The sequence below is a fragment of the Salmo salar genome, unplaced genomic scaffold (genome assembly GCF_905237065.1).
Source record: "Salmo salar unplaced genomic scaffold, Ssal_v3.1, whole genome shotgun sequence".
In the NCBI taxonomy this organism is placed as follows: Eukaryota; Metazoa; Chordata; class Actinopteri; order Salmoniformes; family Salmonidae; genus Salmo; species Salmo salar.
This window is the reverse complement of record NW_025547535.1, coordinates 55,625-73,816: the sequence shown is the minus strand read 5'-3', so window position 1 is coordinate 73,816 and position 18,192 is coordinate 55,625. Positions and strand designations below refer to the sequence as shown.

At 43.6% G+C, this 18,192-nt stretch overlaps 1 protein-coding gene across 2 annotated transcripts in view; it reads right to left on the bottom strand.

Moving 5' to 3' along the window:
* Positions 1–18,192, bottom strand: part of LOC106587948 (tumor protein p53-inducible protein 11) — a 58,831-nt gene that overhangs the window by 22,591 nt on the left and 18,048 nt on the right. For both annotated transcript variants that reach the window (XM_045711329.1, XM_045711330.1), the window contains 2 exons: positions 14,056–14,218; positions 3,165–3,223 (listed from right to left, as the gene is read on the bottom strand). In XM_045711329.1, the coding sequence (XP_045567285.1) occupies positions 3,165–3,223; positions 14,056–14,184 (188 nt within the window). In that variant the 5' untranslated portion in view covers positions 14,185–14,218. The remainder of the gene's footprint in view (positions 1–3,164; positions 3,224–14,055; positions 14,219–18,192) is intronic.

Genomic DNA, 18,192 nt, shown 5'->3' with positions numbered 1-18,192 from the left:
TCAATCATCTCCTTTGTCTTGATCACGTTGAGAGAGAGGTTGTTGTCCTGGCACCACACGGCCAGGTCTCTGACCTCCTCCCTATAGGCTGTCTCGTCGTTGTTGATGATCAGGCCTACCACTGTTGTGCCATCGGCAAACTTAATGATGGTGTTGGAGTCGTGCCTGGCCATGCAGTCATGAGTGAACAGGGAGTACAGGAGGGGAACTGAGCACGCACACTTGAGGGGCCCCCGTGTTGAGGATCAGCGTGGCAGATGTGTTGTTACCTACCCTTGCCACCTGGGGGCGGCCCGTCAGGAAGTCCAGGATCCAGTTGCAGAGGGAGGTGTTTAGTTCCAGGGTCCTTAGCTTAGTGATGAGCTTTGATGGTACGATGGTGTTGAACGCTGAGCTGTAGTCAATGAATAGCATTCTCACGTAGGTGTTCCTTTTGTCCAGGTGGGAAAGGGCAGTGTGGAGTGCAATAGAGATTGCATCATCTGTGGATCTGTTGGGGTGGTATGCAAATTGGAGTGGGTCTAGGGTTTCTGGGATAATGGTGTTGATGTGAGCCATGACCAGCCTTTCAAAACGCTCCGTGGCTACAGACGTGAGTGCTACGGGTCGGTAGTCATTTAGGCAGGTTACCAATACCACATGTTGGTATTACAGACTCAGACAGGGAGAGGTTGAAAATGTCAATGAAGACACTTGCCAGTTGGTCAGCACATGCTCGGCGTTCACGTCCTGGTTATCCATCTGGCCCCGCAGCCTTGTGAATGTTGACCTGTTTAAAGATCTTACATCGGCTACGGAGAGCATAATCACACAGTCATCCGGAACAGCTGATGCTCTCATGCATGCTTCAATGTTACTTTCCTCAAATCGGGCATAGAAGTAATTTCACTTGTCTGGTAGGCTTGTGTCACTGGGCAGCTCGCAGCTGTGCTTCCCTTTGTAGTCTGAAATAGCCCTGCCACATCCGCCAAGCGTCGGAGACGGTGTTGTATGATTCAATCTTAGTCTTGTTTGACGCTTTGCCTGACACACAAGCTCATCGACACGCAACGAGACAGTGCTTTGAAGAAGTACAAAACAGCAACAATAGACCAGTTCTATGGCTCACTGAATTAAACAATGTTTCCAAACATTAAAAAGCCCAAAGGATGTTTGTTTCATTCAGGTCCACATTTGTGTGTTTCAACAGAATTTTTCAGTCATGAATTACAACAAATCCCGTCACAGGTCAAATCGAACAAATGACCACTTGTCAGCTGTTTTGAGAATCTCTACATCAAAGATGACAGCAGACTTTGATGCCCTTGCCAAGATAGGTAACCAAACCCATTGTTCACATTAAGACTTGAATAACTGTGACTGGTGTAGGCAAGGATTAATGTTTTTTCATGGTGATGGTTATGCAGTGAGAATTATCCAACAATGCACTTGGATACAGGTCATAACTAAAATCAGTCAGATTTGGGCTGAGGTGATTAGATAACTGTAACTATGGCTCACGATGGAGATGAGAATTGTTCATTAATATGCTTTCAGAAACAGACCATTCCAAATGAAACGGATGCTCTTACCATGTTTCACTACCATTTACATATATTTACATTTACACATATATACATACATATATATATATATACATACATATATACACATACATATATACACATACATATATACATATATACATACACATATATACATATATATATATATATATATATATATATATATATATATATCATACACATATATAATATATATATATATATATATATATATATATATATATATATATATATATATATATATATATATATATATATATAAATATAAAACACATCTGCTGTTACATTTGTCATGTCTCCAGTCATATAATATATATATATATATTTTTAAGTTTGCATATTGTGACTGTAAGTTTGATTGTACTTTACAAGGGTAGAGATGCAGGATCTGTGTTTGACTGTCTGTGATGTTATAAATTATGTCCATTTTGTGAATAATTTGCTCACAAAAAACAAAGGTAGAGATGGTACACGGGTAGAATTGTTCAGCAAGCGTATGTACCCCTACAGTACACTAGTAGTTACGTGTCCATGTGAAAATGAATAAAGGCTTCACATGTTTTGTCATATATACATATAGTATGTGGCCTTTCAATTGGTTTCAAAAAGTCAATGTGGCCCTTGAGCCAAAAGGTTTGCCCACCCCTGCCTTAGACTATACCACTATGATCAATACACTTGATTACCTTAGACTATAACACTGTACACTTCATTACCTTAGACTATACCACTGTACACTTCATTACCTTAGACTATACCACTGTACACTTCATTACCTTAGCACTTCATTACCTTAGACTATACCAGTATACACGTCATTACCATAGACTATACCACTATACACTTCATTACCTTAGACTATACCACTGTGAAAAAACACACTTCATTACCTTAGACTATCACACTGTGATCAATACACTTCGGGGGAGTCTCTGTTCTGACCTGAGGCCTATTGACTACAGTAGATCAGGACTCTTACTCAGAGATGTTTGATCCATACAGTCTCTGTTCTGACCTGAGGCCTATTGACTACAGTAGATCAGGACTCTTACTCAGAGATGTTTGATACATACAGTCGCTGTTCTGACCTGAGGCCTATTGACTACAGTAGATCAGGACTCTTACTCAGAGATGTTTGATACATACAGTCTCTGTTCTGACCTGAGGCCTATTGACTACAGTAGATCAGGACTCTTACTCAGAGATGTTTGATACATACAGTCTCTGTTCTGACCTGAGGCCTATTGACTACAGTAGATCAGGACTCTTACTCAGAGATGTTTGATACATACAGTCTCTGTTCTGACCTGAGGCCTATTGACTACAGTAGATCAGGACTCTTACTCAGAGATGTTTGATACATACAGTCTCTGTTCTGACCTGAGGCCTATTGACTACAGTAGATCAGGACTCTTACTCAGAGATGTTTGATACATACAGTCTCTGTTCTGACTTGAGGCCTATTGACTACAGTAGATCAGGACTCTTACTCAGAGATGTTTGATACATACAGTCTCTGTTCTGACCTGAGGCCTATTGACTACAGTAGATCAGGACTCTTACTCAGAGATGTTTGTTATATACAATCTCTGGTCTTACCTGAGGCCTATTGGCTCTCGTACGCCAAACCTCATCTGATTTCCCAGCATCTGACTGATCTGTAAGATAAATAGAAAACACAATACATCTCAATTCAATACATCTTGATTTAATAAACCATTTAACCATTATACAAGCAAAGGGACTCATAAGCCCAAAGTCAAGCACTTGGTGACAACTGTATCAGTTGAAAGTGCTATACAAACATACATTGATTGATGGATTTTCCTTACACTGCAGCAAACAGTAATATTATTGTTATCTCTTCACTATTCAGTATCCCTTTCAGCTCACATCAACAGGGTTGAAACCCAGCTAGTAAGGATCAGGGTTCAGCTGGAGAGACAGAGACAGAGTAACAGAGACAGAGTAACACATACACAGACAGAGTAACACAGACAAAGTAACAGAGTAACACAGACAAAATAACACAGGCAGAGTAACAGAGTAACATGGGCAGAGTGACAGAGTAACACAGGCAGAGTAACAGAGTAACATGGGCAGAGTAACACAGGCAGAGTAACAGAGTAACACGGGCAGAGTAACAGAGTAACACAGGCAGAGTAACAGAGTAACATGGGCAGAGTAACAGAGTAACACGGGCAGAGTAACAGAGTAACACAGGCAGAGTAACAGAGTAACATGGGCAGAGTAACAGAGTAACATGGGCAGAGTAACAGAGTAACACAGGCAGAGTAACACAGGCAGAGTAACAAAGTAACACAGGCAGAGTAACACAGGCAGAGTAACAGAGTAACATGGGCAGAGTGACAGAGTAACACAGGCAGAGTAACAGAGTAACATGGGAAGAGTAACAGAGTAACACAGGCAGAGTAACAGAGTAACACAGGCAGAGTAACATAGGCAGAGTAACACAGACAGAGTAACAGCACAACACAGACAGAGTAACACAGACAGAGTAACAGCATAACACAGGCAGAGTAACATGGGCAGAGTGACAGAGTAACACAGGCAGAGTAACAGAGTAACACAGGCAGAGTAACAGAGTAACACAGGCAGAGTAACAGAGTAACACAGGCAGAGTAAGAGTAACACAGGCAGAGTAACACAGGCAGAGTAACAAAGTAACACAGGCAGAGTAACAGAGTAACATGGGCAGAGTGACAGAGTAACACAGGCAGAGTAACAGAGTAACATGGGCAGAGTAACATGGGAAGAGTAACAGAGTAACACAGGCAGAGTAACAGAGTAACACAGGCAGAGTAACAGAGTAACACAGGCAGAGTAACAGAGTAACACAGGCAGAGTAACAGAGTAACACAGGCAGAGTAACACAGACAGAGTAACAGCATAACACAGACAGAGTAACACAGACAGAGTAACAGCATAACACAGGCAGAGTAACATGCGCAGAGTGAGAGAGTAACACAGGCAGAGTAACAGAGTAACACAGGCAGAGTAACAGAGTAACACAGGCAGAGTAACACAGGCAGAGTAACAAAGTAACATGGGCAGAGTAACACAGGCAGAGTAACACAGGCAGAGTAACAAAGTAACACAGGCAGAGTAACAAAGTAACATGGGCAGAGTAACACAGGCAGAGTAACAGAGTAACACAGGCAGAGTAACAGAGTAACATAGGCAGAGTAACACAGACAGAGTAACAGAGTAACACAGACAGAGTAACAGAGTAACACAGACAGAGTAACAGCATAACACAGACAGAGTAACAGCATAACACAGACAGAGTAACAGAGTATTGGAACCAGGGACTGTAGTGACGCCTCTTGCATTGAGATGCAGTGCAGTGCCTTAGAAAGCTGTGCCACTCAGGAGCCCAGGGTTCCCTCCACCCCTGGTACAATCTAATACACCTGGTACAGGTCCCCCCCAACAGTGGTGCAATCTAATACACCTGACGCAGCCCCCCCCCCCCCAACAGTGGTACAATCTAATACACCTGGCGCAGCCCCCCACCCCCCAACAGTGGTACAGTCTAATACACCTGGTACAGGTCCCTCCCCCCCAAAAGTGGTGCAATCTAATACAGGTCCCCCCCCCAACAGTGGTACAACAGTGGTGTCATGAGCTGAAATAAAAAGATCCCTGAAATGTTTCATTCGCACAAAAATATTCTCTACATCCCTGTTAGTGAGCATTTGTCCTTTGCCAAAATAATCCCTCACCTGACAGGTGTGGCATATCAGGAAGCTGATTAAACAGCATGATCATTACACAGGTGCACTTTGTGCTGGGGACAATAAAAGGCCACTCTCTAAAATGTGCAGTTTTGTGACGCAACACAATGCCACAGATGTCTCAAGTTTTGATGGAGTGTGCAATTGGCATGCTGACTGCAGGAACGTCCACCAGAGCTGTTAGACAATGTTTACTACAAGTTTAGATAGCTGGCATGCTGACTGTAGGTATGTCCACCAGAGCTGTTAGACAATGTTTACTACAAGTTTAGATAGCTGGCATGCTGACTGCAGGAACGTCCACCAGAGCTGTTAGACAATGCTTACTACAAGTTTAGATAGCTGGCATGCTGACTGCAGGAATGTCCACCAGAGCTGTTAGACAATGTTTACTACAAGTTTAGATAGCTGGCATGCTGACTGCAGGAATGTCCATCAGAGCTGTTGCCAGAGAATTGAATGTTAATTTCTCTACCATAAACTGCCTCCAACATCATTTTAGAGAATTTGACAATATGTTCAACTGGCCTCACAACCTCAGACCACGTGTAACCACGCCAACCCAGGACCTCCACATCCAGCTTCTTCACCTGCGGGATCGTCTGAGACCAGCCACCCAGACGGCTGATAAAACTGAGGAGTATTACTGTCTGTAATAAAACCCTTTTGTGGGGAAAAACTAATTCTGATTCTCACCCTCCCCTCCCGGAGGACCTGAGCCCTAGGACCATGCCTCAGGACTACCTGGCATGATGACTCCTTGCTGTCCCCAGTCCACCTGGTCGTGCTGCTGCTCCAGTTTCAACTGTTCTGCCTGCGGCTGTGGATCCCTGACCTGTTCACAGGAAGTGCTACCTTGTCCCAGACCTGATGATTTTTACTCTCTCTCTCTACCACACCTGCTGTCTCTTATTCTCAATGATTGGCTATGAAAAGCCAACTGACATTTACTCCTGAGGTGCTGACCTGTTGCACCCTCTACAACCACTGTGATTATTATTATCTGACCATGCTGGGCATCTATGAACATTTGAACATCTTAGCCATGTACTGTTATAATCTCCACCCGGCACAGCCAGAAGAGGACTGGCCACCCCTCAAATCAAATCAAAGTTTATTTGTCACGTTCACTGAATACAACAAGTGTAGACCTTACAGTGAAATGCTTACTTACAGGCTCTAACCAATAGTGCAAAAAAGGTATTAGGTGAACAATAGGTAAGTAAATAAATAAAACAACAGTAAAAAGACAGGCTGTAAAAGTAGCGAGGCTATAACAGTAGCGAGGCTACATACAGACACCGGTTAGTCAGGCTGATTGAGGTAGTATGTACATGTAGATATGGTTAAAGTGACTATGCATATATGATGAACAGAGAGTAGCAGTAGTGTAAAAGAGGGGTTGGCGGGTGGTGGGTGGGACACAATGCAGATAGCCCAGTTAGCCGATGTGTGAGAGCACTGGTTGGTCAGCCCAATTGAGGGAGTATGTACATTAATGTATAGAGCCTGGTTCCTCTCTAGGTTTCTTCCTAGGTTCCTGCCTTTCTAAGGAGTTTTTCCTAGCCACCGTGCTTCTACACCTGCATTGCTTTCTGTTTGGGGTTTTGGGCTGGGTTTCTGTACAGCACTTTGTGACATCTGCTGAAATAAGAAGGGCTTTATAAATACATTTGATTGATTGGGCCTGGCTCCTCAGTGGGTAGGCCTATGACCAGGTCCCCTCCGACCGTGGCACAATCCAATAGACCTGATACAGGTCCCCTCCGACCGTGGCACAACCCAATAGACCTGATACAGGTCCCCTCCGACCGTGGCACAACCCAATAGACCTGATACAGGTCCCCTCCGACCGTGGCACAACCCAATAGACCTGATACAGGTCCCCTCCGACCGTGGCACAATCCAATAGACCTGATACAGGTCCCCTCCGACCGTGGCACAATCCAATAGACCTGATACAGGTCCCCTCCGACCGTGGCACAACCCAATAGACCTGATACAGGTCCCCTCCGACCGTGGCACAATCCAATAGACCTGATACAGGTCCCCTCCGACCGTGGCACAATCCAATAGACCTGATACAGGTCCCCTCCGACCGTGGCACAACCCAATAGACCTGATACAGGTCCCCTCCGACCATGGCATGGTTGCTGTTGTATTCGTCCCCTGGTCTGCTCTACCCTTTAAAGGGCCCATCTGCAGTTGAAACAATAACAAAGTGTACTGTTTCGGTAAGAAGCTGAGGGATGGGGCTGGAGAAATGTACCCACTCTCAAATTCATAGACCCGAGCTATGGATGCAGGGACTAACCTGATCATTTTAACCATGTTTTGAGTCTATACAGCGTTTGTTTACATTAACTTTGTCTACCAACATTGGAGTAAAACAAGCTTGTATTTTGGGTTGAACTAGGCTGATGAGGCATTTATAAAAGTTATGTTCTTTAAGAATCAATGGGTACATGTCATTAATGTATACAAGTCCACAATGGATGTAGCAACACTATTGAAGGCCAGGTCCAAAACCCCCAGCATGCATCTCTATCTGACTGGGCTAAATCTCTTGTTTAGTCAATCTTCTCCTCCCATTTCCTCCATAATGTTTATTTCCAGATTTGGTGCCTGACATAAAACTCTGATATCAGGGTCAGAGTCTTTCTCAAGAGCCACGTGAAGAGATTCAGACACAGTAGTCAGATGGACCAGGATTGACATGATATCCTCACAATAGGTTGTGAGGCTGAGAGAGAAAATAGTGTACAGGAAGAGACACAAACAGTAAAAACTATAAACTCAGAGCTGTTTGGCTTTGCGGACATGTTCACACTCCCGTTAGATATGTATTTATTTACAATGAGGTTTGCAGCAAAGTATAATACCACATTTGTTTTATTTAACCTTTATTTAACTAGGCAAGTCAGTTAAGAACAAATTCTTATTTAGAATGACGGACTACACCGGCCAAACCAGGACGACGCTGGGCCAATTGTGTGCCGCCCCATGGGACTCCCAATCACGGCCGGTTGTGATACAGCCTTGTGACTTGGAAGGGTGAGAAAATGAAATAGTTTGTGTTGAAAAGGGCCCCATCTCTCACAAAATAGAAGGAAACAGATGTTTTGGCCTGAAATAAGAGCCAAGAACATCTCCAGCTCTCAGACAGAGAGAACTACAGCATGTCAAAACACATGTGATTCCTTAAGTGAATGTAAACATGTCCCCAAAGTCAATGCATGTATTGTAGGCCTATCTGGGCGACTAAATATATTGTAGGCCTATCTGGGCGACTAAATATATTGTAGGCCTATCTGGGCGACTAAATATATTGTAGGCCTATCTGGGCGACTAAATATATTGTAGGCCTATCTGGGCGACTAAATATATTGTAGGCCTATCTGGGCGACTAAATATATTGTAGGCCTATCTGGGCGACTAAATATATTGTAGGCCTATCTGGGCGACTAAATATATTGTAGGCCTATCTGGGCGACTAAATATATTGTAGGCCTATCTGGGTGACTTAATATATTGTAGGCCTATCTGGGTGACTTAATATACAGTAGGCCTATCTGGGCGACTAAATATACTGTAGGCCTATCTGGGTGACTTAATATACAGTTAGCCTATCTGGGTGAATAAATGTATCATAGGCCTATCTGGGTGAATGAATGTATTGTAGGCCTATCTGGGTGAATTAATGTATTGTAGACCTATCTGGGTGAATAAATATATTGTAGGCCTATCTGGGTGAATGAATGTATTGTAGGCCTATCTGGGTGAATAAATGTATTGTAGGCCTATCTGGGTGAATAAATGTATTGTAGGTCTATCTGGGTGACTGATGGATTCTGACAAGTGAAACAGACTATCTGGAAAACAACGTCACGTCTTCAGCACGTATGATTGAGAGTAGAGGCTTGACTGTGACAGGCAACATGGTTGCCTTGGCTACCTGGTCTTTAACACTCCGGGTTCTATTTTCCTCTGGAGTGAAGGAGGCGCAAGTGTCAAACGCACGTTAGTTTGCAATTTCATCGTGTAAAAAAACTGCCGCACTTGCATTTTCCAGCCTTTACCCCAGGTTCGGAAATTCATCTGTCTAATATCAGCTTTCTTCCGCTGAGGTGGGACAGGTAGAAATATTTGAGATATCTCCTAAAAATATCTATATATTTCAGTCAGAGCAACTAGAGATATTTAAGAACGACCCCAGCTGGTCTTAGCGGTAACCGGGTAGTTACGTCATTGGTTTAGCCAGCGCAGGCCCACGCAGTATCCTTATGTTCATCACAAATGTTTTCTTAAAACATCACTAGCAGCAAAACAGTCAGACATTCCCCTTTTTCATTCATATATTGGACATTATGTTTGTCCAGCAACTGTGAAGAGTTTCGGATTCATTATGTGCGACGCCCATTGCATGAAAGGTGTGTCAGTGACTGTCGGAAGCCTGTTCACGAACATCAGACGCCTTATTGTGTTTAGTTTTTCCTCTGTCAAATCGCAGGAATTCTGATCTCTGTCCGTGGTGCTGAAACCACTTGTAGGCCTCAACTGGCAGCCTCATTAAATAGTACCCGCAAAACACCAGTCTCAACGTCAACAGTGAAGAGGTGACTCCGGGAAGCTGGCCTTCTCGGCAGAGTTGCAAAGAAAAAGCCATATCTCAGACTGGTCAATAAAAAGAAAATATTAAGATGGGCAAAAGAAAACAGACACTGGACAGAGGAACTCTGCCTAGAAGGCCAGCATCCCGGAGTCGCCTCTCCATTGTTGACATTGAGACTGGTGTTTTGCGGGTATTATTTAATGAAGCTGCCAGTTGAGGACTTGTGATGCGTCAGTTTCTCAAACTAGACACTCTAACGTACTTGTCCTCTTGCTCAGTTGTGCACCGGGGCCTCCCACTCTTTCTATTCTGGCTAGAGGCAGTTTGCGCTGTTCTGTGAAGGGAGTAGTACACCGCGTTGTACGAGATCTTCAGTTTTTTGGCAATTTCTCGCATGGAATAGCCTTAGTTTCTCAGAACAAGAATAGACTGACGAGTTTCAGAAGAAAGGTCTTTGTTTCTGGCCATTTTGAGCCTGTAATCGAACCCACAAATGCTGATGCTCCAGATACTGAACTAGTCTAAAGAAGACCAGTTTTATTGCTTCTTTATATCAGGACAACAGTTTTCAGCTGTGCTAACATAATTGCAAAAGGGTTTTCTAATGGTCAATTAGCCTTTTAAAATGATAAACTTGGATTAGCTAAAACAACGTGCCATTGGAAAACAGGAGTGATGGTTGCTGATAATGGGCCTCTCTACGCCTATGTAGATATTCCATTAAAAACAAAATCTGACGTTTCCAGCTACAATAGTCATTTGCAACATTAACACCATTTGCACTGTATTTCTGATCAATTTCATGTTATTTTAAACGGACAACAAATTTGCTTTTCTTTCAAAAACAAGGACATTTCTAAGTGACTCCAAACTTTTGAACGGTAGTGTATATATTTTTTGGTTTAAGTTGGTTGAGTGCCTTCTAGTCCTTTCCTAATCTAATGCATTTACACTGTTGAGGAACAGCTGTAGTAAGTATTTCACTGTACCATTACACCCTCTGTGTTCTGTGCATGTGACAAACAAACTTAGATTGTGTCATAAAGACTTGATCTCCAGAAATATTTCAATAATAATTATGTAACGAATTCAAAATCACACCATGCTGACCAGAGCATGAATATTCCTCCCAAAACTGTGTTCAGCATTTCATTTACTTAATACCTGCAATGTCTTTGACCCTAGGAAGCTTTCATCATCGCATGGTAGGAAGACATGTTTGTACTGTCAACAACATAATCCATAGGAGAGAGGGAGCGAGAGAGAGAGAGAAACACAGAGAAAACAGAGAGAGAGAGAGAAACAGAGAGAGAAATGGAGAGAAAGACAGAGAGAGATGGAGAGAGAAAGAGAGGAGAGGAGAGAGAAAGAGAGAGAGGAGAGAGAAAGAGAGAAACACAGAGAGAGATGGAGATAAACAGAGAGAGAGAGAAACACAGAGAGAAAGAGAGAAAGAGAGAGAGAGAAACAGAGAAACAGAGATAAACAGAGAGAGAGATTAAGAGAGAAACAGAGAGAGAGAGAGAGAAAGAGAGAAACAGAGAGAGAGACAGATGTAGAGAAACACAGAGAGAGAGTGTATGTACGTCCAGCAATAGAGGTGAGGTGACATGGAGTCAGGTGTTGGATGCCTGATCAAAGGCCATCTCTGTACACAGAGAGCCAGTTCAATTCTGTACCAGGTTGCCATCTGCTGTGTCTGCTGTTGACACTATGAACATGTGTCCACGGTATCAAATTCACTTTCAAAGGCTGTCTCTACAAACAAGGCCCCTGGATTGAATTCTATACCAAGTCTCCATGTCTGCTATGACTCTAACATGCTGACCACACCGCTCGCGTTGCAAAATAAATGTACCCATGTTATTCAAATCATTGCACCCACACTGCTCGCGAGCGTCTGCGTGGCCAGGCACTAAAATAGTCATTGGTTCTATTTGTGACGCTCAACGCGCTGCAAGTCTGGCCTCTCCCATCTCCTCATTGGTTTTTAGGAGCATATACCCACATGCCATCTCCTCATTGGTTTTTAGGAGCATATACCCACATGACATCTCCTCATTGGTTTTTAGGAGCATATACCCACATGCCATCTCCTCATTGGTTTTTAGGAGCATATACCCATGTGGGTGATTGAAAGATTAACTTAGGTCCTCACTCCAGGTGGGTTGTAGTAATGCTGTAAAGTTGGTTGCCAACCGCCATATAAAGTCCAAAGAAGAAACAGAAGCCAGAAGGAGGAGAGATGACAAGAAACGAATTCGGTTGACCATTTTATCTGTGTATTAATTGTCGGAGTAGAGGACCTTGTGCATTTCAGGTAAAATAACAACCCAATATTTATATCCCAGGACAAATTAGCTGGCAACAGCTAGCTAGCTAAATTGCCATAAATGTTTAATGCTTTTTGACCTGTCCCCAAATTAATAATTGGTTCAGAGTTTGTTTTGATATTTCAACCTACGTGTCCTGATCTCTTCTGGTGTGGGTGAATAAAATCAACTTGCGTGCGGTTTGGTCAGCATGTAAGTAGGCAGGTAGCCTAGCGGTTAGAGCGTTGCGCCAGTAACTGAAATGTCGCTGGTTTGAATACCCAAGTCGACAAAGTGAAAAATCTGTCGATGTGCCCTTGAGCAAGGCACTTAACCCTTATTTGCTCCAGGGGTGACGTGCTACTATGGCTGACCCTGTGAAACAACATTTCACTGCACCTATCGGGTATATGAGACAACAAAACACGTTGAGTTTTTCTATTGACACATTCTTACCGTAGTAAGTGGTTTTTAAATAAAATAAAATGTATACGGTGCCTTCAGAAAGTAATCACACCACTGGACTTATTTCACATGTTGTAGTGTTACAGCCTGAATTCAAAATATAATACTTTAAAAATATATATGTTTTACTCATCTACACACAATACCCCATAATGACAAAGTGAACACATTTTTTAAACATTTTTTGCACATTTATTTTAGAAGCACCTTTGGCAGCGATTAAAGCTGTGAACCTTTTGGCTAAGTCTCCTGGATTGTGCAACATTTGCCCATTATTCTTTTTAAAAATTCTTCAAGCTCTGTCAAATTGGTTGTTGATCATTGCTAGACAACCATTTTCAGATCTTATCGTAGATTTTCAAGTAGATTTAATTGAAAACTGTAATTTGGTCACTCAGGAACATTCATAGTCTTCTTATTTATCCTGAAAAACTCCCCAGTCCTTAACGAAAAGCATGCCCATAACAAGATGCAGCCACCACTATGCTTGAAAATATGGAGAGTGGTACTCAGTAATGTGTTATATTGGATTTGCCACAAACATAACACTTTTTATTCAGAACAAAAAGTTCATTTCTTTGCAACATTTTTTTGCAGTATTACTTTAGTTCCTTGTTCCAAAACAACAGGATGTATGTTTTGGAATATTTTTATTCTGTACAGGCTTCCTTCTTTTCATTCTGTTAATTAGGTTAGTATTGTGGAGTAACTACAATGTTATTGATCCATCCTCAGTTTTCTCCTATCGCAGCCATTAAACTCTGTAACTGTTTTAAAGTCACCATTGGCTTCGTGTTGAAATACCTGAGCAGTTTCCTTCCTCTCCAGCAACTGAGTTAAGAAGGACGCCTGTATCTTTGTAGTGACTGGGCATATTGATACACCATCTAAAAAGTGTAATTAATAACTTCACCATGCTCAAATGGATATTTAATGTCTGCTTTTTTTTACCCATCTACCAATAGGTGCCATTCTTTAAGAGGCATTGGAAAACCTCCTTGGTCTTTGTGGTTGAAACTGTGTTTGAAATTCACTGCTTACTGAGGGACCAGATAATTGTATGTGTGGGGTACAGAGATGAGGTAGTCATGTTAAAACACTATTATTGCATAGTGTTAGTCCATGAAACTTATTATGTGACTTGTTAAGCACATTTTTACTCCTGAAGTTATTTAGGCATTTCAGCTTTTCATTGTGTGTGTAGGCCAGTGACCCCAAAAAATATAAATTTGATCCATTTTAAATTCAGGCAGTAACAAAACAAAATGTGGGAAAAGAAAAGGGGGTGTGAATACTTTCTGAATGCCCTGAAGAATCTGTGTGTGTGCCTGCATACTACTGACCTTTGACCTGTGTATCTCGCCGTCATCGTCCTCTCCTCCGACGCCCAGTATCTTCCTGGTCTTCAGCCGGCTCACCAGATCTGTCTGGCTGTGCTTCTTCATCAGAGGGGGTTGGGGTTTGCTGCTCATGGCTGATAGGGGGGGTGGTTACGACCTATGACTCCTAAAAACCACAACATAACAAGAGAAAGATGGAGAACGTGGGTTGTGTTCATTAGGGCACGCCGTAGCAAAACAGTTTGCATCAAAAAATTCTAAACGAGCGTATCTTATTAAAGTTCAGATAGTTCACTCCTGAAAACCACAACATACACATGGAATACAAAATCAATCCAATCCAAAGTAGTGCACTACATAGGGAATAGGGTACCATTTGGGAATTAAACTTCTGTCCCTCTCAGATGTAATGCTACGGTGCCGAGGTGTGACGTTACGGTTCTGAGGTGTGACGCTACGGTTCTGAGGTGTGACGCTACGGTTCTGAGAGGTGACGCTACGGTTCTGAGGGGTGACGCTACGGTTCTAAGGTGTAACTCTACGGTGCTGAGGGGTAACGCTACGCTACGGTTCTGAGGGGTGTCGTTACGGTTCTGAGGGGTGATGCTACGGTTCTGAGGGGTAACGCTACGGTTCTGAGGGGTGAGGCTACGGTTCTGAGGGGTGAGGCTACGGTTCTAAGGTGTAACTCTACGGTGCTGAGGGGTAACGCTACGCTACGGTTCTGAGGGGTGTCGTTACGGTTCTGAGGGTGACGCTATGGTTCTGAGGGGTAACGCTACGGTTCTGAGGGGTGAGGCTACGGTTCTGAGGTGTGACGCTACGGTTCTGAGGGGTAACGCTACGGTTCTGAGGGGTGACGCTACGGTTCTGAGGGGTGACGCTACGGTTCTGAGGGGTGACGCTACGGTTCTGAGGGGTGACGCTACGGTTCTGAGGGGTGACGCTACGGTTCTGAGGGGTGACGCTACGGTTCTGAGGGGTGACGCTACGGTTCTGAGGGGTGACGCTACGGTTCTGAGGGGTGACGCTACGGTTCTGAGGGGTAATCAACTGTGTGAATTCCATCTTTTCCCCTTCATCCCCTCTTTTCTTTCTCTTACATTCCTTTTAACCCCCCTTCCTGCTGATTGTTTTATACAACCATGATCTGCCTTGTAAAATGTGTTCACAAGAAAAAAAATGCAACAGTTTAATTTAACTTAAACATAATGCACTAAGTGCCTGGTCAATGTTTCAACTCCAGGAAGTTCCTCCATAGAAATGATTACCCAAGCCAGAGAACACAGTAGAGTAAATTCAACACACACTAGCAGCTTGCCAGCCCTGTCCTTGGTCCGTGAGGGGTATGCAAGATATAACAAAGATATAAATAGGAGATCCAGTTTGTGATGGTGGGGGGGTGAGTGTCTTCCCTTCCCCTCTCTGTCACCTGAGGTCCAGCACGGTTGTTTTCAAGTCCTTTATAACAACACGCCTATAGATGCTGAAGAGCGGCAGGTCCTTGGAGTGTGGGTGAAAGCCCTTCAGTCTGCAGCAGGCTACCTCCCCCATGCCAGAGCTGGTGAGTCTGAACACTCCCGTATCGTTGTGTTTGGGCGAGCAGACGATGGCGATGGCTTCAGGCAGCATGAGCTGGTAGGAGCCATGTGTGAGGGGTAACGCTACGGTTCTGAGGGGTAACGCTACGGTTCTGAGGTGTGACGCTACGGTTCTGAGGGGGGACGCTACGGTTCTGAGGGGTAACGCTACGGTTCTGAGGGGTAACGCTACAGTTCTGAGGAGTAACGCTACGGTTCTGAGGGGTGACGCTACGGTTCTGAGGGGTGAGGCTACGGTTCTGAGGTGTGACGTTACGGTTCTGAGGTGTGACGTTACGGTTCTGAGGTGTGACGCTACGGTTCTGAGGTGTGACGTTACGGTTCTGAGATGTGACGTTACGGTTCTGAGATGTGACGTTACGGTTCTGAGATGTGACGTTACGGTTCTGAGATGTGACGTTACGGTTCTGAGATGTGACGTTACGGTTCTGAGATGTGACGTTACACTTCTGAGATGTGACGTTACAGTTCTGAGATGTGACGTTACAGTTCTGAGGTGTGACGTTACGGTTCTGAGATGTGACGTTACGGTTCTGAGGTGTGACGCTACGGTTCTGAGATGTGACGTTACAGTTCTGAGATGTGACGTTACAGTTCTGAGATGTGACGTTACAGTTCTGAGATGTGACGTTACAGTTCTGAGGTGTGACGTTACAGTTCTGAGGTGTGACGTTACAGTTCTGAGGTGTGACGTTACAGTTCTGAGGTGTGACGTTACAGTTCTGAGGTGTGACGTTACGGTTCTGAGGTGTGACGTTACGGTTCTGAGGTGTGACGCTACGGTTCTGAGGTGTGACGTTAGTTCTGAGGTGTGACGTTACGGTTCTGAGATGTGACGTTACGGTTCTGAGATGTGACGTTACAGTTCTGAGATGTGACGTTACAGTTCTGAGATGTGACGTTACAGTTCTGAGATGTGACGTTACAGTTCTGAGATGTGACGTTACAGTTCTGAGATGTGACGTTACAGTTCTGAGATGTGACGTTACAGTTCTGAGATGTGACGTTACAGTTCTGAGATGTGACGTTACAGTTCTGAGATGTGACGTTACAGTTCTGAGATGCGACGTTACAGTTCTGAGGTGTGACGTTACAGTTCTGAGGTGTGACGTTACGGTTCTGAGGTGTGACGTTACGGTTCTGAGGTGTGACGTTACAGTTCTGAGGTGTGACGCTACGGTTCTGAAATATGACGTTACAGTTCTGAGATGTGACGCTACAGTTCTGAGGTGTGACGTTACAGTTCTGAGATGTGACGTTACAGTTCTGAGGTGTGACGCTACAGTTCTGAGATGTGACGCTACAGTTCTGAGGTGTGACGTTACAGTTCTGAGGTGTGACGTTACAGTTCTGAGGTGTGACGTTACGGTTCTGAGGTGTGACGCTACGGTTCTGAGGTGTGACGGTACGGTTCTGAGGTGTGACGTTACGGTTCTGAGATGTGACGTTACAGTTCTGAAATATGACGTTACAGTTCTGAGATGTGACGTTAAAGTTCTGAGGTGTGACGCTACGGTTCTGAAATATGACGTTACGGTTCTGAGATATGTCATGGTCCTGAGGTATAATGTTCCAGTTCTGAGATTTACTGTTATGTTTCTGTACAGATAGTAGAATACCTGGGGTGAGGAGGATAAGGACACAGGGCCGACATGAGCTCTTTATCTCTCTGCTGTAGAGCAGAGCAGGCCCAGTATAGGCATAGGCCAGGCATTTCTCTTGAGGGAAATGTAGTACAGTACTAACATGGATTTATGTGCAGAGAAAAATGGATCAATCTGGAGTGTTGGTTTGTGTAATCCTAAATAGAGCCCATCCCAACTCCAGATAAGGCTGTGTGTGTGTCAGTGCTTTCTGTAAAAACAGAGCCAGAGAGACGAGTTGTTTCACGCTTCAGTCTGATCTCTCTCTCTCTCTCTCTCTCTCTCTCTCTCTCTCTCTCTCTCATCAAACTGTTTCTATACAAAGCAAGTAACAGCCTGTTTCCACTACTAGAATAACAGAGGAACTACAACACATATCTATAGTTGGAGATTACTCATCTGTCATCAGATTCCCTCTGGAAAGCCAGTAACACCATGTTTACATCAGGACAACAGGTAGCAGCTGACATAACTACCATGTAGTTATTAGGGATGCAAAGCTCTTATTTACTAAGTAAAGTTCTCATTTCAATAATTCATGTTCAGTACCATTACCGACGGGGGAAAGTCTTTTTGGAGACTGGTGGATGTTTATGAGAGTGGCTCTGAGGTAAATGGATTGTAACCAACCTTGAACTGCTCTCAACTAGACGAAGGAAGGAAACTATTTCCATTTCTAGAGACATTTTTTTTTCTCAGAAACCATTTATTTTACTCGCATTCAGCCATCTACACCTTTTCATAAAGCAGAGTTTTTTTTTGTTTTTTTTAAAGGTTTCAAGTGCATGGAGTTGCTGGAATGGTTATGGAAACTATTGTAATTCAAAATGTAATACATTGTACTGTGAATGATGAAAGGAGTGTTTCTTCTGCCTTAGTTGTTGAAATGTCGGAGA